The sequence below is a fragment of the Camellia sinensis genome, chromosome 14 (assembly GCF_055761805.1).
Source record: "Camellia sinensis isolate YWXY chromosome 14, ASM5576180v1, whole genome shotgun sequence".
NCBI lineage: Eukaryota > Viridiplantae > Streptophyta > Magnoliopsida > Ericales > Theaceae > Camellia > Camellia sinensis.
This window is the reverse complement of record NC_138974.1, coordinates 65,584,913-65,603,760: the sequence shown is the minus strand read 5'-3', so window position 1 is coordinate 65,603,760 and position 18,848 is coordinate 65,584,913. Positions and strand designations below refer to the sequence as shown.

General features: G+C 37.8%; 1 protein-coding gene across 8 annotated transcripts in view; it reads left to right on the top strand.

The window, feature by feature from the left end:
* Positions 1–210: 210 nt before the first annotated feature.
* Positions 211–18,848, top strand: part of LOC114309300 (uncharacterized) — a 39,204-nt gene continuing 20,566 nt past the window's right edge. For 2 of the 8 annotated variants that reach the window (XM_028255017.2, XM_028255016.2), the window contains exons 1-9: positions 211–469; positions 699–765; positions 4,411–4,668; positions 4,756–4,971; positions 5,055–8,981; positions 9,104–9,288; positions 9,374–9,524; positions 9,610–9,661; positions 17,171–17,262. In XM_028255017.2, the coding sequence (XP_028110818.2) occupies positions 4,462–4,668; positions 4,756–4,971; positions 5,055–8,981; positions 9,104–9,288; positions 9,374–9,455 (4,617 nt within the window). In that variant the 5' untranslated portion in view covers positions 211–469; positions 699–765; positions 4,411–4,461 and the 3' untranslated portion in view covers positions 9,456–9,524; positions 9,610–9,661; positions 17,171–17,262. Of the gene's footprint in view, positions 470–698; positions 773–4,410; positions 4,669–4,755; positions 4,972–5,054; positions 8,982–9,103; positions 9,289–9,373; positions 9,525–9,609; positions 9,874–17,170; positions 17,263–18,848 lie in introns of those variants that run through there. The other 6 variants (XM_082906120.1, XM_028255021.2, XM_028255019.2 and 3 more) reach the window with 5 other exon arrangements.

Below are 18,848 nucleotides of genomic sequence, written 5' to 3'. Positions count from 1 at the left end.
CAATCAATTAAGATATCTAAGATAATACTATCTTTTATATCTTTTCAATTCAACTAATTATATCACTTACGTATCAAATATGAAAAATATGTATAAAAAATAAGCTTATATATCATTTTTGTAAATAAATAAATTATTGTTTTTTTTTTTTTTTTGTCACTTTGAAAAATCTCAGTTAGATTTGGAACATCCAAACATTAATGGCTGGTTGTGAAGAAGCGTTAGGGTATACCGCTTACTTCCGGTACATCACTAGAACAGAAGCAAACGGGCCCACTGTTTTTCACCTCCTATATAACCACCGCCTTCTTCGCCTCTGCTCTGTAGCTTGCTCTCTCTTTCTCTCTCTTCGAGCCTCGAATCAGTCGCTAGCTCTACTTCGAATGCTCTCACTCCTTCTCAACCTTCGAAAACCCTCGAACCTTGATTTCACTGTACCAGATCGATACGTTACATCTGCAAATCTCAGGTTCGAGATCTATGTTTACATATATATGATAAATTTCGATTATTTTTTGCTGATCTTTTTTTTTTTTTAATTTTAATTTTAATTTTTATATGTCCTGTTGTGTTTCTGAATTTTCTTGGTTTTGGGTGAAGTCGTGATGTAAAAATCGATTCTTGATTCTGTATATGTGAGATTCTCTTCGCTTATCGCCATGCATGCCTGATTTTGATTGATTTACCGTTCATTTCAGTGTTTGATTTTGTATCTGATCGATTTTGGGCGAGGCAATTTGATGTCCCGTGCGATTATCGCTGATGGTAAGTGGTAATTCATCTACCTGCCTTTTGAGGTTTGTTACTCTGTAGTCTGTATCAATTGAGTTTTTTTTTAGGCCTCGTTTGGTAACATTGGAAAATAGTCTAAAAGCTAAAAAAAAGTTAAAAAATCAAAGAGTGATGCTATAGATTCAAAAATTTTACCAAATGGGGTGTGGGATCCACAGTGCCATGTAGGTCTCATTTGATAGAAATTTTGATAAAAATTTTGGGATGTCTAAGGATTTTTCGAAGTCAAAACTATGAAAAGGTCAAAAGATTCCATTTTACTCATTCAATTTTTTTACATCTTCTTGTAAAAAATTAACCCTATGTTTGGCAACTTGAGAGAGAAGAAACGAAATGATTTAGTAAATTATAAGAGAAAGGAGAAGAGAAGAAAATATTGTGATTTTTCCAACTTTTATTTAGATAGATGGGTAAGACAAAAAAGAAAAGAAAATGATATTGATTTCTCTCCTATTTTTTTTGGTTAAACTATATAAAAGAAAAGAAAATAAATGATATGATGTTATATTACCAAATTAACTTTTTTATAGATGGTAGTATTTTTATTTGTTCTATACCTAAAAGGGTAATTTTGGTATTAACAACAAAATAATATTTAATTGGTTTCATTTCTCTCAATTTCTCTTCATGTGTGGAGAGGTTGAAACTAGGGTTATGAGAGAAATGTTTTTTCCCTCAATTTCTTTCCATTTATCTCTTATTTAGTAATCCAAATAAGGGATTGAAATCTATTTCTCTCAATTTATTTTCTTTTCTCTTCAAATCACTCGAACCAAACAAAGTGTAAAAAGTCAAACAGGTCAATGAAATAAATTAAAATTTTAACTACCTTTTAAATTTAAGAAAATATCAAATAGGTCTTGTTTTTTTTCCAATAAAAATTTCATTGAATCGTACTAATACTAACTTAACCCAAGCATATTAAATTTTAACTTTTTAAATTTAAACTGTAAGTTTGATGGTTAATTTTAACTGTATTTTAAATTTGTCTATCAGACAATAATGAATAAATGACATAAAAGTTTAACTACCATTTAAAATTTGGCAGTAGACAACAGCTAGTAATTGCAAAACAAATTATAATTTTTTGCCGTCAACATTTCCAACTACCTTTTGAACTCTTTTTTTGGCAATGAAGTGAGGTTAAATAAATAAATCATTGATGTCCCATGCGCGATTATTGTTGATGGTAAGTGTTAATTTATCTACCTGCCTCTTGAGGTTTGTCACTCTGTATTGATTGAGTTAATTTTAGTATGCTTCTTGAAATTTACATTAATCAATCAATCTAAATGGAAGTAGAAGAGAAGTTTATGTTGATCTGTAAATATTTATGTAGATTACTTTTTGTTATTGGGAATCTTAATTCCATTCGCCATGCATGTTTCATTAGTTGGTGTCCTTGTTGTTTTATGTAGTGGTCCGTTTGGGACCTTGTTTTTTTAGTGGCTTTTTGGTTTTTTTATGAGGTGAAAACAAAGTTAATGTTTGGGATTTTTTTTTAGTTGAATAGGTAGTTGTGAGGAAAAAAGTTATTGATTAATTGATGTGTATGATGTTATCCTTTGCTATTGGGGTTGAATTTTGGGCAAGGATTTTCTAGAGTGAAAGTTGTCTGTGGTGGTGTGGAGTGAAACAATATGGCGTCGTTTTCGTTTTGATTAAGAAAGAAAAGAAAAGAAAAGAAGGCAGGCAGGCCGATCAATGAGAGAGAAAAATATACGTACGTCGGAATTCTTCCACTGCCAAACCCACCCTCATCGGCGGCGGCCACTCGTTCCCCCACCCTCGCCGATCGCATCCCTACCCTCCTTCGGCCAACCATCAAAATGACTTTCAGATCTACAAAACGTGTCATTTTGATGGTTGGCTGGAGGAGGGTGAGGGAGCAACTGGCGGAGGTCGGTGAGGGTGGGGGAATTGGTGGCTACCACCATTGAGGGTGGGTTTGGTGATGGAAGAATTCCAGTGTATGTATATTTTTCTCTCTCATCAATCTGCCTTCCTTCTTTTCTTTCCCCCCCCCTCCCCTCCAATCAAAACGACGTCGTTTTGATTTTGTATTAAATTGAGTTAGCAATTGTATTTAAGAGCTCCACTCTGATCCTTATATATACTAAGATATACTTAAACAGTTGAGCTCACGTGCTTACAATACATTGCAGCTTTTATGTGTTGAATATGAGTTTTTTTTACTTCCCCTCATATTCTGTAGATCTGATCTAAAAGTATAGATGTGATTTTATTTTATTTTGTTTAAAAATTATCACTCTCAAAACGAGTCATTTTGATGGTTGGCCGGAGGAGGGTGTGGGAATGGGTGGCCGCCGCCGGTGAGGGTGGGTTTGATGATGGAAGAATTCCGGCGTATGTATTTTTTTCTCTCTCATCAATCTGCCTTCTTTCCTCTCTCTCTCTCTCTCTCTCTCCCTCCCTTGATCAAAATGACGTCGTTTTGATTAGAACGATGCCATTTTGTTTCACTCCACAACACTGCAGACAACTTTCACTCTAGAGGATCATTGTTCTTGAATTTTTGGCTTTTTGGCTTTTTCCCAGATGGGGACAGTATTGCATTCAAATAGTGGCATTCCCAATTTTTTTTTTCTACCTGTAATGTAAAAGGATTTTGTAGTAGATTTGGTTATTTTGCATTTAGGGGCGGATAGGATTTTTGTTAAGTGGGGGGTGGGGCAATATTTTACCTGAAAATATATTTTTTTCTTCCGGCAAGTGACAGTGGAAAGAATTAAATGTAAGATTCAACATTTGAAAGAGGTAATATCTGTCAAACATGGCAACACATAATGAGTAATTATTGTGTCTTGCAGAATTGATAAAATGGTTGTATAATATATTTTATAAACAGAAGAGAGAGAATGAGGAAAAAATAGAAGGAGAAAAAAACTGGTCTTGCCCACTTTGAGAAAAAAAGAGAAAAAGGATGAACAAATCACATTTATTGGAATATTTTTGATTTAATTTTTTCTGGGAAGATTACATTTATGTTAGATTTTAACAATTAGTTATTTGTCTGCATGATTTATTTGTACATAATTTTTTGAAGTTGTTAGGCATTTTTGCCTATATGAAGGGAATTTTGGGGAGGAATCTAGTTTTCAGTTTTAATTTTAATTGGCTGTTATGTTATGATACATTCATTTTGTAAATCAGTAGATTGCAAATTTTGCTATATTATGTGATTGGGTGATTGTTCAATTTATCAATGCTTGTGTTCAGGGCTTACATGTGATGGAATGAACAGAGGTTGATATGGTGGTTATTATCTTGTGCTTATCTAATATTGAACTTATGCAGTCATTGTCTTTTCTGTTGCAAACTATAACAAAACAAGCTAAAAACTTAGATATTGTGAGGATTAGTCAATTTAGGGTAATCTTGTTCATTTTCTCTTGTTATTGTTTTACCAATATAGTCGTTATTGTCCTTGTTGTGAGTATTGGTCAATACAGGGTTATCTTGTTCATTTTCTCTTGTTGTTGTTTTACCAATGTAGTCGTTATTGTCATTGGCTGTTCAAAGCATTGTTGGCTAGTGCATGTTCATTTCCCCCCCTATGGCAGCTGATATAAGAACCCCTGCTTTTTTACTTGTTAGATCCATTTCATTGATGTTTGGCTGAAGTTGAAGGCACAATTCTGAGACAGCATGGGGTTTGATAATGAGTGCATACTAAATATTCAGTGTCTTGCTGGAGAGTACTTTTGCCCTGTTTGTCGCCTACTCGTCTACCCAGATGAAGCACTTCAGTCAAAGTGCACTCATCTATATTGCAAACCATGTTTGACATACATTGTGGGCACTACTCAGGCTTGCCCCTATGATGGATACTTGGTGACGGAAGCAGATTCGAAGGTTAACTTCTCCCAATCATTCTTTTGACTTGTCTGACTAAGTGTTCTCTTACGAATCTACAGTTATTTAATGACATTTTTTTTGCAGCCTCTTGTAGAATCCAACAAAGCACTGGCTGGAACTATAGGCAAAATAGCAGTTCATTGTCTCTATCTCAGGAGCGGATGCCAATGGCAGGGTCCTTTATCTGAGTGTACTTCCCACTGCTCTGGTTGTGCCTTTGGAAACTCCCCAGTTATATGCAACAGGTGTGGAATCCAAATCGTGCATCGTCAAGTGCAGGAACATGCGCAGATTTGTCCTGTGAGTTCACATGGCCTAAGCTTTCATATTTATAAAAGATATTTTTGTTTTACTTAGTTCTTATTTGAATTTTTAAACAACAGGGTCTGCAACCTCAAGCACCACAGATAGAGGGCGTGCAGGACATTGCAGCCACAGCGACATCAACTAAAGCCAAGCAGACCCAGACTGCTACTCAATCTGGGGCATCGACTTCTCAGGTCCAGACTTCACAAACTGTGGCTGCCCCTCCAGCTGGACAGGCCGCCAATCTGCAGGTTAATGCGAATTCTCAGGTGCACGCTGTGGCTCCGTCTGCTGTGCCAACCCCTGAACAGTGGAATCAACAGCAGTATCAGCAATACTACCAGCAGTATCCTGGACATGACCCTTATCAGCAGTCTTATCAAAGTTATTACCCAAATCAACAACAATCAATTCAGCAATACCACCAACCTTCGGTCTACTCCCAACCCCAACCCCAACCCCAACCCCAACTCCCAACCCATATTCTGCCTCAGCCACAAGTTCAGCCCCGGGCCCCTCTGGCCCAAATTCAACCCCTGGCACAAATTCAGCCTCAACCTCTTCACCATGTTCATGCTCCGGTGGTTCCACAACATCAACTTCACCCTGCGGTGCAACCCCCTTCTCAAATGCAGTCACAGGCTCACCCTCCACAACCCCATGGTCACTCCCATCCCCTGTCCCAGCCTCAGCCATATGCTGGAGCTCAGCCGCACCCACAGCCGCATCTAATTCAGCCTCATCCACAACATGTGCTTGTGCCCCAGTATCAGCAGCCTCAATCTCAGATGCAGCATCCACAAAGACAAAGTCAGTCTCAATCTCAACCCCTTCAACAAATGCAGCCTCAAATTCCCCCGCAAGCTCAGCCACAAGCCCAGCTTCCCCATCCTCCACAACTCCATCCCCTGCCTCAAATCAATCAGCCGGTGAATCCAAATGCTCAGCTGCAGACACAACACTCAAATGCAGTTACAGGTCATCAGTTGTATCTACAACCTCAGGTTCACCAGCAAATGCCGTTGGGAGCCCAACAACCCCCTCACTTGCATCCCCAGGGTGGGTCTATTCCTCAGCATCCTATCCAAATGCCCAGCCAATTCCCTCAGCAAACTGCTCAGATGCGTCCGCCCCCATCTCATGCTCGAGTACCAAATCAACAACAGCCTGTTTTGTTGCCTCCACAGGGTAAGGTTCCAAGCATCCCTCCAGGGCAACAACAGTCAATTCATTCTCATGCTCAGCAACCTGGCCATCCAGGTCAGCAATGCCCTATTCTGCAGCCAATTCAACAGCCAGTGCCTCAGCAATGTTTGCAACATCAGCAACCATTTCCAGGGCAAACATCTGTTCCGGTTCAGAATCAGTTGCATCCACATGGCCATTTCATACAGCAGCAGCAGCCTGTGAAGTCTCAGCTTTGTACTCAGGCCCCATCTCATTCGGCACAGCAAAATGCTCTTACCTATATGTCATCACAGCATAATGTTGCACCATTGCATGGCTTGCCACTTCATCAGTCTCAGAATTTTGCTGCAAGACCAATGGTACTGGATCATGCTGCACAATCACAGCCCTTTTCACAATCTCCTGCTGGATTTGGTGGTGCAGCTCAAGTTAGGCCAATGCAGCTTGGTGCAAACCAGCCTCTGACAAATCAAAATTATCCTCCGAGGACCAACAATCTACTGCATATATCTTCTGAGCAACAAATTGTCCAAACAGGGCTGCCCTTGAAGCCTACTGGGCTTGAGAGGCAGGGTGATCATATGCCTGCAAAAAGTGAAGCTGATAAAAAAGATGGATTATCCGCTCAGAAAGATGCGCAGGACTCAAGTGTGTTGATTCCAACATCTGGTCTTGGAGCTGATTCAGTTGAAGTGAAAATTTTCAAATCTGAAACAAGTGTACAGAAACCTATAGGTGGAGATGAAGGTAATGATAGTAAGGTTATGTATGGCAAGGATACGAACTTCAAGTTGCATGCAGGGGAAAATACTTCTGTGGAGCCTGCAATCAGGCATATGGTTAAGAAAGAGGGTAATGAGAGTTGGCTGCAGTCTTCACCTGATGGTAAATCTGTTGAAATTGTAGCTGTGGAACACAAAGATGCCACTGATGTCTCTCAACCAGGGGAGCATTCCACACCGAATGATACTTTATTTCAACAAGCAGAATCTTTCAAGGAACAGGGTGGGAAGTTAACAAAAGATGCTGTCCCTGACAATTCTGCTCAGTCTCAGACTCCTCTTACTGGTAGGGATCTTGTACAGCATGGTTCTCTGGAAAGAAATTTGAGTCAATCCCAACCTGCACCTCAAGGGCCTGGTGTTGATGAATTTAGGAGCTTCCCTTCGTATGGTCAGATGCAGGGCATGGGCGTTATGCATTCTACTCATCCTTTTCCACCAACTGATCTAGGTAGGCATCAACATATGCCAGTACATTATGGAGGTTCTACACATCAACAAAGGCCTTCTGGGGCTACGATGTTACAATCAGCACTTCCTCCTGGACCCCCACATCATGCACAAATGTTAGGGCAACCCCCTAATGTGTCAAGGCCTCAAGGAACTGGTGATTTACGTCCGCCAGGACAGCCTTTAAACCCACCTGATCATTTCCAGCCACCTGTGCTGAAGCAACCTCATGGTTCTTTACATCCTGAATCTGCTTCTGGGGGAATCCCAGGTCCAAGCTCAACATCATTTGGGAGGGAAGCTAGTCATATTGGTTGTCCTGAGAGAACTATTGAACCACAATCTGTTTCTCCTCAAGGGCATTATAATCAAGGTCACGTGCCTCCTTTACATGCTGGGCTCGCTAGAATGTCTCAATGTGAAAATCCTGGTCCGCAGCATCCTAGTAATCGAGTTGGAAGTGAAATATTTTCTACCCAAAGGTCCCATCACTTGGATGGCCGACAACATGACTCCCATTTGCCTGGCTCTTCTGAGAGGGCTCCATTTGGACAGTCTTCTGGTATTGAATCACATAAGATGAGAATGAATGAGGCCGCAGATAATGATTCCTCTTCTAAATTTGGTTTGCATGATGAAAGGTTCAAGCGTCTGAAGGAGGAGGGTTTGAATTGCATCCCAATAGAACCAGCTCGGCGTGTTGACCGAAGTGAGTTTGCAGATCTGAAACAATTTCCTAGGCACCTTCATTTGGACACTGAGCCATCAGCAAAGTCTGGGAGTTATCATTCCTCGACAAGGCTTAATGATAGGGAACCTCACGGTTTTTCTGTACATGCATTATCGAGGCCTCTAGACAAGGCACCCCATGGATTAAACTATGAACCCGGATTGAAGTTAGATACAGGTGCTGGTGATGCTCCTAGATTCTTGCCTTCATGTCATCCTGGTGGTTCGAATGACGCCGGAGATAGAGCACGACCAGTGGGTCCTGATGGTATTGGTAGAGCTGATTCTACACGTACTCATCCCGATTTTCCTAGACCAATTCCTGGATTTGGTCAGCATCATATGGATCGGTCAACTCCTAGGAGCCCGGGTAGAGAATATCCTGGTTTTTCAACTCATGATTTTGGACGTCTTTCTGGTTTCCCACGTAACCAGTCATGCTTGGATGATTTTGAGGACCGTGAATCACGTCCATATGGTGAAGGACCCAGATCCTTCAATTTGCCTTCCAGCTCAGCTGGCAACTCATTTCCTGAAAGTAGGTTTCCTCCGTTGCCTGATCACTTGCTAAGAGTCGAGGTTGATAGGCCAGGGAATGTGCGAATAAATGATTTAGATATTCTCCCTAGCCATGTAAGGAGGGGTGAATTTTGTGGCTCTTGGAACTTACCTGGTGATTTGCGTTTTGGTGAACCTGCTGGTTTTGGTGCTTTTCCTGGTCATGGGCGTGCAGGGTACGTGCCTGGTCCTGGAAACCCCCCCCACCAGCTACCTCTTGGCGAACCATTTGGAGGAAACAAGTCAGGCCATCCACGTCTTGGTGAGCCTGGATTTAGGAGTGGTTATTCCCTCGCTGTAAGTGCTTTTAGCCTCTCTGTAAATTTTGGTTGCAAGGCTGTTGCCTGCAGAATTCTTGTTTTTTGTGCATATGAATATGTGGAGTGCATCTTTTTGTTTGGATGTATTTATTTCTTCAGGGTGTCATGGATCCTTTTGACAACTCAAGGAAGCGGAAGCCTGCAAGCATGGGGTGGTGCCGAATTTGTGAAATTGACTGTGAAACAGTGGAAGGGTTAGACGTGCATTCACAAACAAGGGATCACCAAAAGGTGGCTATGAATATTGTTCGAAGCATAAAGCAGCAGAATGCAAAGAAGCAGAGGTACGTTGTCATCAGTTTTAAAAAAAAATGGTATAATTTTTTCGAAACTTAAAAGAGTTCTTTTTTTGCCCCCTTTGATTTGTAGAACTTCCAATGATCATTCTTCACTTGAGGAGGCAAGCAAGTCAAGAGATTCCAGTTATGGGGTTCGTGGCAACAGGCCTTGACTCATTGTGGCATGCTGCAAGATGGACTGAAGCAGGCTCACCTTGACATGGGATTGAAGTTCTGTCTCGGTAATTTCAAATTTGGAAATCATATGCCCTTCTATGTCTCTCTCTTCATCATTCGGGGTGGTTTATGCTAGTTTCGTCATTTCAGGTTGCTGCTCTTTTAGTGGAGATGGTATTTTGGAACTGAAGTTTCAGTTGCAGTTAAGTTTTTTTGGTTTTTTTTTTTTTTTTGATTGGACATCTTTAGTAGTGGGATATTTTATGTTTAATTGATACTTCAGCTAATGTGATATTGTGCTAAGCAGTTTTTTAGTTATTTTTATTGAAAAAGTGAGGTGCTTTCTGTAGATGCCATGTCTAGGCTGTAGTTTTTGGCTGAAATGTGCATTTGATGAGCATGTTGTGTGTTAAATGGGTGCACATAGGGGATTTGGGTTGACATTGTTTTATCACACTTCTCTCTGCAAAGTGTCCTTTCTGGATAGCATATATGCTTTTTAGATGTTTTATGCTTTTTATTTTTGGTGCCAAAACTTGGACTGGCTTGTTTGATGCTTGTCCTTCTCTCATCCTTTGACATCAGTGGGCCATTCCTGGAGCTTGTTTCAATTGCTCATTCAAAGATGGAAATCGCATGTCCTAATTAGGATTTGAAGATGAATATAATTTTTTAACTTGTGTTACCATAAAACACTAATACCTTAGCGAATTACGTATTGGTATGCACGTTCCGAAACATGGTACACTTCCATTCAAAAACAATAAATTTAGTGATCCAAAGTGATCCCAAAAACAAAACATAAAAAATGTGTCATAATGCTCGTATAAATGTTTTGCTGCATGAAAAAGAAAAACCTGCATTTTATTAGATACCTAATAATTAAAAGAAAATTATTCTAGAAGTACTTTAAATTCTTAAGTGTAATGTATACAAGTCCACCTCTATCGTATCGCGTTCTCGTTCCCATTTTACATACTGGAACGATCCACATTCCAGGTAACATAGTTCTTAACCAAACTTCCTCTCCGTCTCCCCTCCTCTCCCATGGACAAATATGTTTTGTGTGGAAAATGTATTTAGAACATTTATAACCGTTTTCACTTTTGGAATACCATTGTTTGTAACTCAAAAGGTACAAATGTAGCCTGGCTAGCTCCTCTGCCTTTTTTTTTTCCTTCTTGTTCCCTTCCAATTTTAATTAGTTGCTGCGCTATAATTGCAGTAGTGAAAGTGAAAAGTCCATGAGGTAACTTGTTGAAGTGACATTGATCACTGGTTGAAGTGACATTTTTTCCTAGTTTAAGTTAGCTAGCTTATTTGAAAGAGATAAGGAGTCTCTAATCCAAAACTTAGTGGCTTGGCTATTGATTTTGTTATCAAGTAACCATTTTAAATGTTAATTAAATGTAGTTATTCACGCTACATTGTAGTGTGTAGACTTGTATTCTTGTACAAAGCAAGCATTGAAAATGAAAATATTTTCTGACGTAACCTGGTGGGACATAGATACGGCATGCTATGAACATTTTGAATTGGCAAATTTTTAAAAATTAGGATAGAGACATGATGGAGCAGCCCAACCATGACGTAATTATTAAACAACGATATTAGGGACTCTTAACACTCCCTACTAAAATAATCTTACTAATATGCTCACAAGTCACAAGCTTTGGTGGGGGCTCACCATCACGTGATGAGGGAACCCTTGCAAATCTTGTGTGTGTGTTATTAAAATTGTTAGTGTCTCTAAGATTTCTCATTATTAAATACACAAACTGTCACACGCAAACACATCTGTGAAAATGATATGCATGTTGGGAAGAAGTGAGGAAAGATAGCCCAATGTTCATTTTAAAAAATTCGTAATTATCTCAAGCAAATTGGAAGTTGTAAGGGCTACAGTTTCAAAAATTTAAAAGCCTGGAGCAGGAATAAATTGGTGTAGTGAACAATTGAAGCATGGAATATGATGTGCTTAATTTGCAAATCTACACACTTTTAAAATTTATTTATTTTTATTTGTTTTGTATTTGTCTAGGCAATACATTTAGGTGTCTGCCACATGTGCAAAGGGTGTCCTATTTAAACAAACTAAAAAAAGCCCCGTTTGGAGGCATATCCAACTTGTGACATGCTACCTAGGAGGTCTGTCATGCTTCCCTGGTTGATGTGCTGACATATAACATATTGCGCTCGAGCTTATTGATCGCATGGGCTTGAGTTTGGAGGATTCATCTTTTCTTTGAATTAACCTATCTTCCCCACAACGTTTAATTTCATTTACTTCAAGTTGAAGGAATTTCACATTCAATCACCCTTGGCATTCTAATGATTTTAGTTGAACCGGAAGTTCGTAGTCAATACATTTAGGGGAATGTAAGTACAGTGACATTTGAAAAAAATTGAAGGACACCAGAAACTATGACTGGAAAAGTACTAAAAATCATGACAGAGAAACAAGGCAGAAACTGTGTTGGATTAGTTGAATTATTTAATAAAATGCCATCTTATTTTTTTAAAGAAGCTTTTTGAAGCTGAATTCCTTATTTATTTGGCTTTACTTTTTAGCAGAGTTGAATCGTGATCGTATACTGTGGCCCCAAAATGTGACGCTGGAATTTGTGTGTTTTCTTGCGGTGTTGTTTGGCTGGTTTGTCTTCTGAGCACTTCGTGGCTGTAACTGAATGAACCAGAAAGGAAGATGCAAAGATAAAAATGATGTAACGTGTCATGTCTGACATTGTGTCGGGCACTGACACTACACGACACGACACTCGTCAGACACTTCCCAACACTTCGACACAAATTAAACACGTTACAGGCCTAAATAAAATAATTTGAAATTTAATGATAAAACGAAAATATTGTAAAATTTTACTTCTCTCTTCCTTTAGACTTTAAAAATTATTATCTTTGACTAAAATATTCATATATATGATATATAAAATTATATAGTTTGCACGTGTTCCCCACGTGTCATGTCCTACATTTTTTTGAAATTTACGTGTTCGTGTGTCCGTGTCGTATCCGTGCTTTGCAGGGGCAAGGTGTTGAGGAATTTTGTATGTTCTCTTTAATTTTTTTGCTATTTTGAGATGACTTTTAAGTTTGTTGGGGGTAATAGGCTCCCTTACTTTCAAATGGGATGTTCCTGAGTTTAGATTAACCTTGTGCAATCTTGACCATTCACAGTGGTGATCACTGATTAGGTTTCAGGTCATTAATTGCCCTAGGCTGTCTACCGAACTGTTTTCTTGGTATGTTGCACAGGTGTGTAGCATTAAATGATTAACTGTCAGACTTTGTTTGCTTCTAGCTTTGTTTGAATTGAAAAATGATGCTTTTGTCTGAGTGTATAGGCACTTGAATAGCTGGCCATTCACTTTCACTGTAATCTCTTGCCCTTATGCCTTGTGTGAGGTATTTTTGAAGTAACTTGAACCTTTGAACAACTTTGTTGTTGTAACGTGTAAGTTTGCTGAGAAAAAAGTATGCGTTATGCTAATAGCACACATTGAATTTAGATATCAAAAGTGATCCTAATTTTTTTTCTCATATATTTCCTTGGAAGTTCCCTTAGGAAGAAAACAAATCAAGTATAATGAACTAAGTCTTGGGAGAGTGGAGTTTTGAATGGACAATTTTTGTGAAAAAAATGAGCCATTTAGTTCGAACAAGTCTACCCATGTCGCGTCGAACCCTTGGATGGCCTATCTAAGATTCAGGGGGGGAATCCTTGGTAGTGCTTTTTCACGTACTGATACATCATACATGTACCAAATGCTCATACGGACCCCCAGTTTTTCCACTGGATCCGCCAAGTCCCCCCAATTGCATGAGGAGTTGATGCAAGTTGTAGGTCCTTCAAACATTGATTGAGTACACTATTGCTTAGTAGCACAAAACTCCTACTGGGATGATGTTTCTTACTCAGAAACCAGAACTCAATTTTGCGCTCGAAAGTAAGAAAGTTGTAAGAAACTCGCCCCTGTTAAGGAAGAAGGTCACTCCCAACTGAGATAGAACCTTTCATACATATAAATCTTAAAAAAACAAAAGAAACAACTAAAACTTTTTAAATATTTTCTATTTACATTATATTTATACTCAACAAAAGACAATTTATAGTTGATATTAATTTCTAATATTTATTAATGTTTTAACACATTATAACTAAGCAGGAAAAAATAGTTGTTAGAATATATTTATTATATAAATATATACTCTCCCCCGTAAGCGCTCCTAGCCTTAAAAACTTTCTATATGCCCTTATTCCTCCGCCAACCCCCGCTCCCAATCCTGCTTCGTGCAACTAAGCACTGTTGACGTACCACAATTCTCATGACAACATCACTGATCTTTCATCAATAAAGAGTGCCTCCAAACATTCGACATAGGTTTCAGTTAAAGAACCAATAGTAAATTGATTTTTCACCCAAGTATTGTATGAATCCTTGATTCTCCCAGTGAGGCTTCTTTTGATTTTGTTGCTAATGTTCCAGTTTCATGTACTGGAATGTTCAATCATTAGAAAGAGTGTTTGAATTTCCTATAATGTTGTTGGGAAAGGCATCTCGAGTTTGACATGAATCATGTGATGATTAAGTGCAAAAATGCTTATTTGAAATGGAGACTCGAACTTACAGTTGGAATGATCTGAAAAATCATGATTACTTCTGTCCTGAGTTTTCTTGCCTTGGAATGACATGCTATTTGTTATGAAAAACAGTATAGACCTGTTTTTCTTGTACACTTCTGAGCAAAGGTCAAGAGCAGAAACCATGAAGAATAATTTATTGGGATAGGGACTGATAGACGGATCTGTACCTGTGAAGTTGAAATTCAATGTGTTGCTCTGCTTGCTTTTAATGCTTCTAAATTATACTGGAAGACAATTTCACTTCTGTATTTGGATCCTAGCCCCTAGGTTGTCATTATTTTGTAGCTCTTAACTCTTTGTTAGTTCTAGATGCTTTGGTTTGATATATTAAGTGCAAGATTATTTATCGTTTGAACCCAGGTTTCTTCAGTCTATGTTATGCTTATGAATGACAATAGCATTCATTATCCTAAGTCTTATATGATTGTGAAATTCAAAGAGAGATGAAAAAAAGTGAACTACGAAAATGGCAATATTAGCATATATATTTTATTTTTTTTCCATACTAGCAAAGTAGTTTTCACATCCAATGGGAAGGCAATGCTTTCTGCTTCTGGTTGAGAGTGTTCTAAGTTTAGTGTTTTGCAATAGATTAGCAGTTTCTTAAATGAATGCCTCTAGATGTATTTTTGAACTTAGGATTGTGGAACGTTTCTTTTGAGTAGGTTATGATTGAATCCTGTAAATCAATAAAAGAAAAGACAGGAAATAAAAAAGAGAAGCAAGAGGTGAAAACGGAGATGTTATTATATTTGGTTTCTTACTCATTAAATGGTTGTAGAGTGATGTTGACTGTTGGGATATTTGATGTCAACTGAACAGAGTAACTAGATTGCTGATGTAGCTTCATCAGGCTACTTGTTAGAGAGAGAATATGCTGTGTTGTTAACTCATGTTACAGGAATCATAGAACCTCACAGAGAGGGAGGTAATCTAATACCAATATGAGTTTGTGGTTCAAAAGTAAAAAAGCATGGTTTAGTTTTACCAATGGCTCTAGAAGAGTTTATCTTTAGGTGGTAAATATTGGTTTTATTGATGCACATGTATTGCTGGCCAAGTTAGTCATCAAAGCTGTGAACCTAAGGTCTAGAGTTTCTTTTTTTTGCTGTTCTTTATTGATTTTTTATGACCTACTCCATGTCATTGGGGGTGCTTCTGCCATGTAATCTTATCGTGAGACATAGTGAAAACCTTGAGTGGAGCAACCTACAGTGACTTAATTGTGGTTCAATTGGTTATGTAAAGCACTAGTAGTTTAGGGTTGTCAGAAGTTGGAGAATGGCTTTGGGAATTTGAATTGGTGGGTCATTGGCTTGTTACCAATGGAAAGGGTTGCTGGATTTATTTTAATGTGTCCAGGAACATTTTGGATAGCAACCAATTATAGTTTTTGGGCCTTTAATAAGCCAAGTGGAGAGGAGAAGGTTGAAGTTCATTTCCTGTTTAGGCTGATGAAAATATGGCTTTGGGGGGAGTGGGGGCTGTGAATAGTTACTGCCTTTTTCTTTTGTAGAAAAAATTGAGAAAGGATGCCCGCTGCTTTTTTTTTTTTTTGGCTTGATGTTTTATTCAAGACAGCAGGAATAGGAGCAAAACGTAAGAAATGAACTAGAGTGCCCAACCAAGAAGCACGTACTCTTCTAAAAAGTTAACGTGTCGTGTCTGACACCGACACGACAGGACACGACACTTGTTGGACACTTCCTAACACTATACACACATGAAACACATTACAAGTGTATATACCCATTACGAAGGTTTTTTTTTAAAAAACTATTCCACATTTTTTGCAATAGATTATGATATATAAAAGTGGATGACTGGCACAAATTAATTTTTGGGGTGTAGCTTGTAGTATGTCATTTACTGATAGGAGCTGAGGGTTCTTGTCCTTATTTTAACTACTATTTTGGAAGTTCGACTCTTAAGTTGGCTCTAGGTTGGAATCAGCTTGAATTGTCAAGTGTATGATACATATATGCAGCCAACCTTACGCCAGCATCACAAACGAAATGAAACTAAATATAGATGAACAATTGTTCTTCCAATATCCGCAGAATCGATTTTCCAATACACTAGTTTTCAAGTTGCTTGCATTTGTAAGTTCATGCGACCAAGACAATGAAAATACTTATCAACTAGAAACCACTCGATCTATAATTCAAATAGCATTCAACACACAAAATACTGTTTCATCAATAAAAAATCATTACATCACAAATGTCAAAAGTATTTAAATTCATAATAGATCATACATAAAAAAATATATGCAACCTCAATATTTTGTTTAGGAAGTAATAGTGATATGGTGTTAACATTTCTCAAAAATTTGCACAAAAAATTACCATAGAGTCAACGTAAATTGAAGATGATAAGAGGAATACTACCAAGATGGGAGAGGCAATTGATTTTGTTTATGGAGATATACTCTTTGCCTCTCTCAATTGCTCTTCTCTACTGCAACCAAAATGAATGGAGTGTCAGTGCCTCATAGGCTCATAGCTTATCACAAATTAAGGGGAAAAAAGAGACCAGAACAACAAAAAAATACTTCAGTCTGCGGCTGTGTAAACTATTTTTGGGCTCAATATAAACCCCATTAAATCCAAAAACTTGAAATGATTCATAAATGTTCTACGGACCTTTACCACAGCCCACATACAACAAATCCTGAAATTATTAGAATAGATGTGATTTGTAACAACCCAATGAACATAAATAAAATTATTTTAGTGGCACAGATGGAAGATAAAAAATGAATTAGCCTCAACTCCAAACCATGGAATTTCTAGGACGTGGATGTCAATACTAAATATATTGACATCTATGAATAGTGATAGTCTTTAGGTTAGGCTGCCAGTTTGTTAGCTGCTGTCTTGGACAGTACTGGAGGTAAATTCTTGTTATTTCGTTTGCAGCTTCTATTCTTTATAGTATTAGTATTAACTCAAGGAGCAATCTCTGCTATTTGATAATTTGAATTGTTGAGGTTGGTCTCGAAGTTGATTTTATCTTTTCAGTTGAAATATTTGTTTTCTATAATAGATCTTTACAACTCAACATGTCTTTTTTCGGCGAGGCAGACGACAAAAGGCTGAAAGTTCTGCAGAAAGTTTTACTCGCAAATTTTTTGTATGGTAAGAATCCAATGCATAAAATTCTTTTTACTAACAACATGAAATCTGTGTGCGCTATGCTTTTAATCACCAAATATTCTTATGTTGAAAACTTGAATTTCTAGGCTGTTGTGTTTTGGTATTTAGAAATTCAAATAGTGAGTCATCTTTGTAGACTTGTATTCATTTTTTCATTGCTACAAATCGGCATTCTCTTGTCTCTGCCTGCACCCAGTGCATTTTTGACAATCAGATTCTTTCCCCTTTTATCATCAATAATGCCTGAGGTTGAACACCGTGGGTCTACATAGCATCTGTGTGGGATTGATCACTAACTTCTATTGTTAAGCTTCCAATTTTTTTAATTCCCCTGAGTATTTTTTGCAATTTCATCCATATTTGTGAACCTGATACCTTTGCAGAGGCCACATCTCAACCCTGCTATTCAGAGTTAATTTCTCTTTTAGGGTTGGTTTGGGATGTTCTAAAAAAGTGCGCTTTTTGACTTATTGGCTTATATGGGTTGGGTTTGGGTTGGGTTTGATGTGATGTGTTAGAGAGGTGATGTGATTTAAATAAGATGATGTGACTAAATAGGATAGTGACTTTTTGACTTTTGTATTATTTAGTTTATGCCAAACCAACCCTTAGTTTCATGCTTTTTATCTATTAGGACAATATAATTTGCAAACAAAATACCCCATTGGACATTATCTTGAATGTGTCTAGTTAATTCGTCTATGACTGAGGCAAATAGGTTAAGGACTAAAAAGATATCCTTCAGGGTAATTTTAAGGCAAATAGGTTAGGACTCAAAGATAACTTCTAGGGTAATTCTACAATGATTGAAAATTCACTTGTTTCTCGTGCAATTGATCTGATTGTAGCAACAAAACCAATGAACTCTTGTAGATTCCAACCATGAGTGTCAGTGTATAACTCAAATCATTGTAGGGTTATTGGTGGTTTGATTTCTATTCCAGCTTACAATTAAGTGATCATAGTACAACTGCAATAATTTTTGGTTGCTTACGTACGAGACTTAGATGCACTTGTTATAAAGCTCTATATATACGTTTTTTTCATCTTTATTCTAGCTCTAGGCTTCTAAACTATACATTAATATTTTCTGCAAACCTTGTTAATTATTGGATATATATATATATTTTTTTGATAAATATTGTTAATTATTGGATATATTTAATTATTATTGTGGGTAGCTTTCAAGTTGACTTTATTTATTTGTACCACAACATTGGTTTTGATTCTTGCTATTGATAATTTTTTTAAGAGCATTAAATGATCTTAAATTGGTGTTTTATGGGTGGGCGTGCAGTGGACCATTGAGTGATTTATTATGTCATGTTAGGTGGTTTGAGAATTGTGTAGTATGTTATTTATTCTCCATTTGATCGGAGTTGTTTGGGTTACTTGGGAGGGTGGGTGTGATGCCAAAACGAATGGACGGCTTGGATGGTAGTGTCAATGTGCTGTGATGCAAAGTTCTTCAAAGCAAAAGCACAAGGCGAGGCATTATACCCCTCATGGGGCGAGTCGTAAGCTTTTTTATTTTTATTTTTATTTTTTATATTTTTGTACAGTATAAT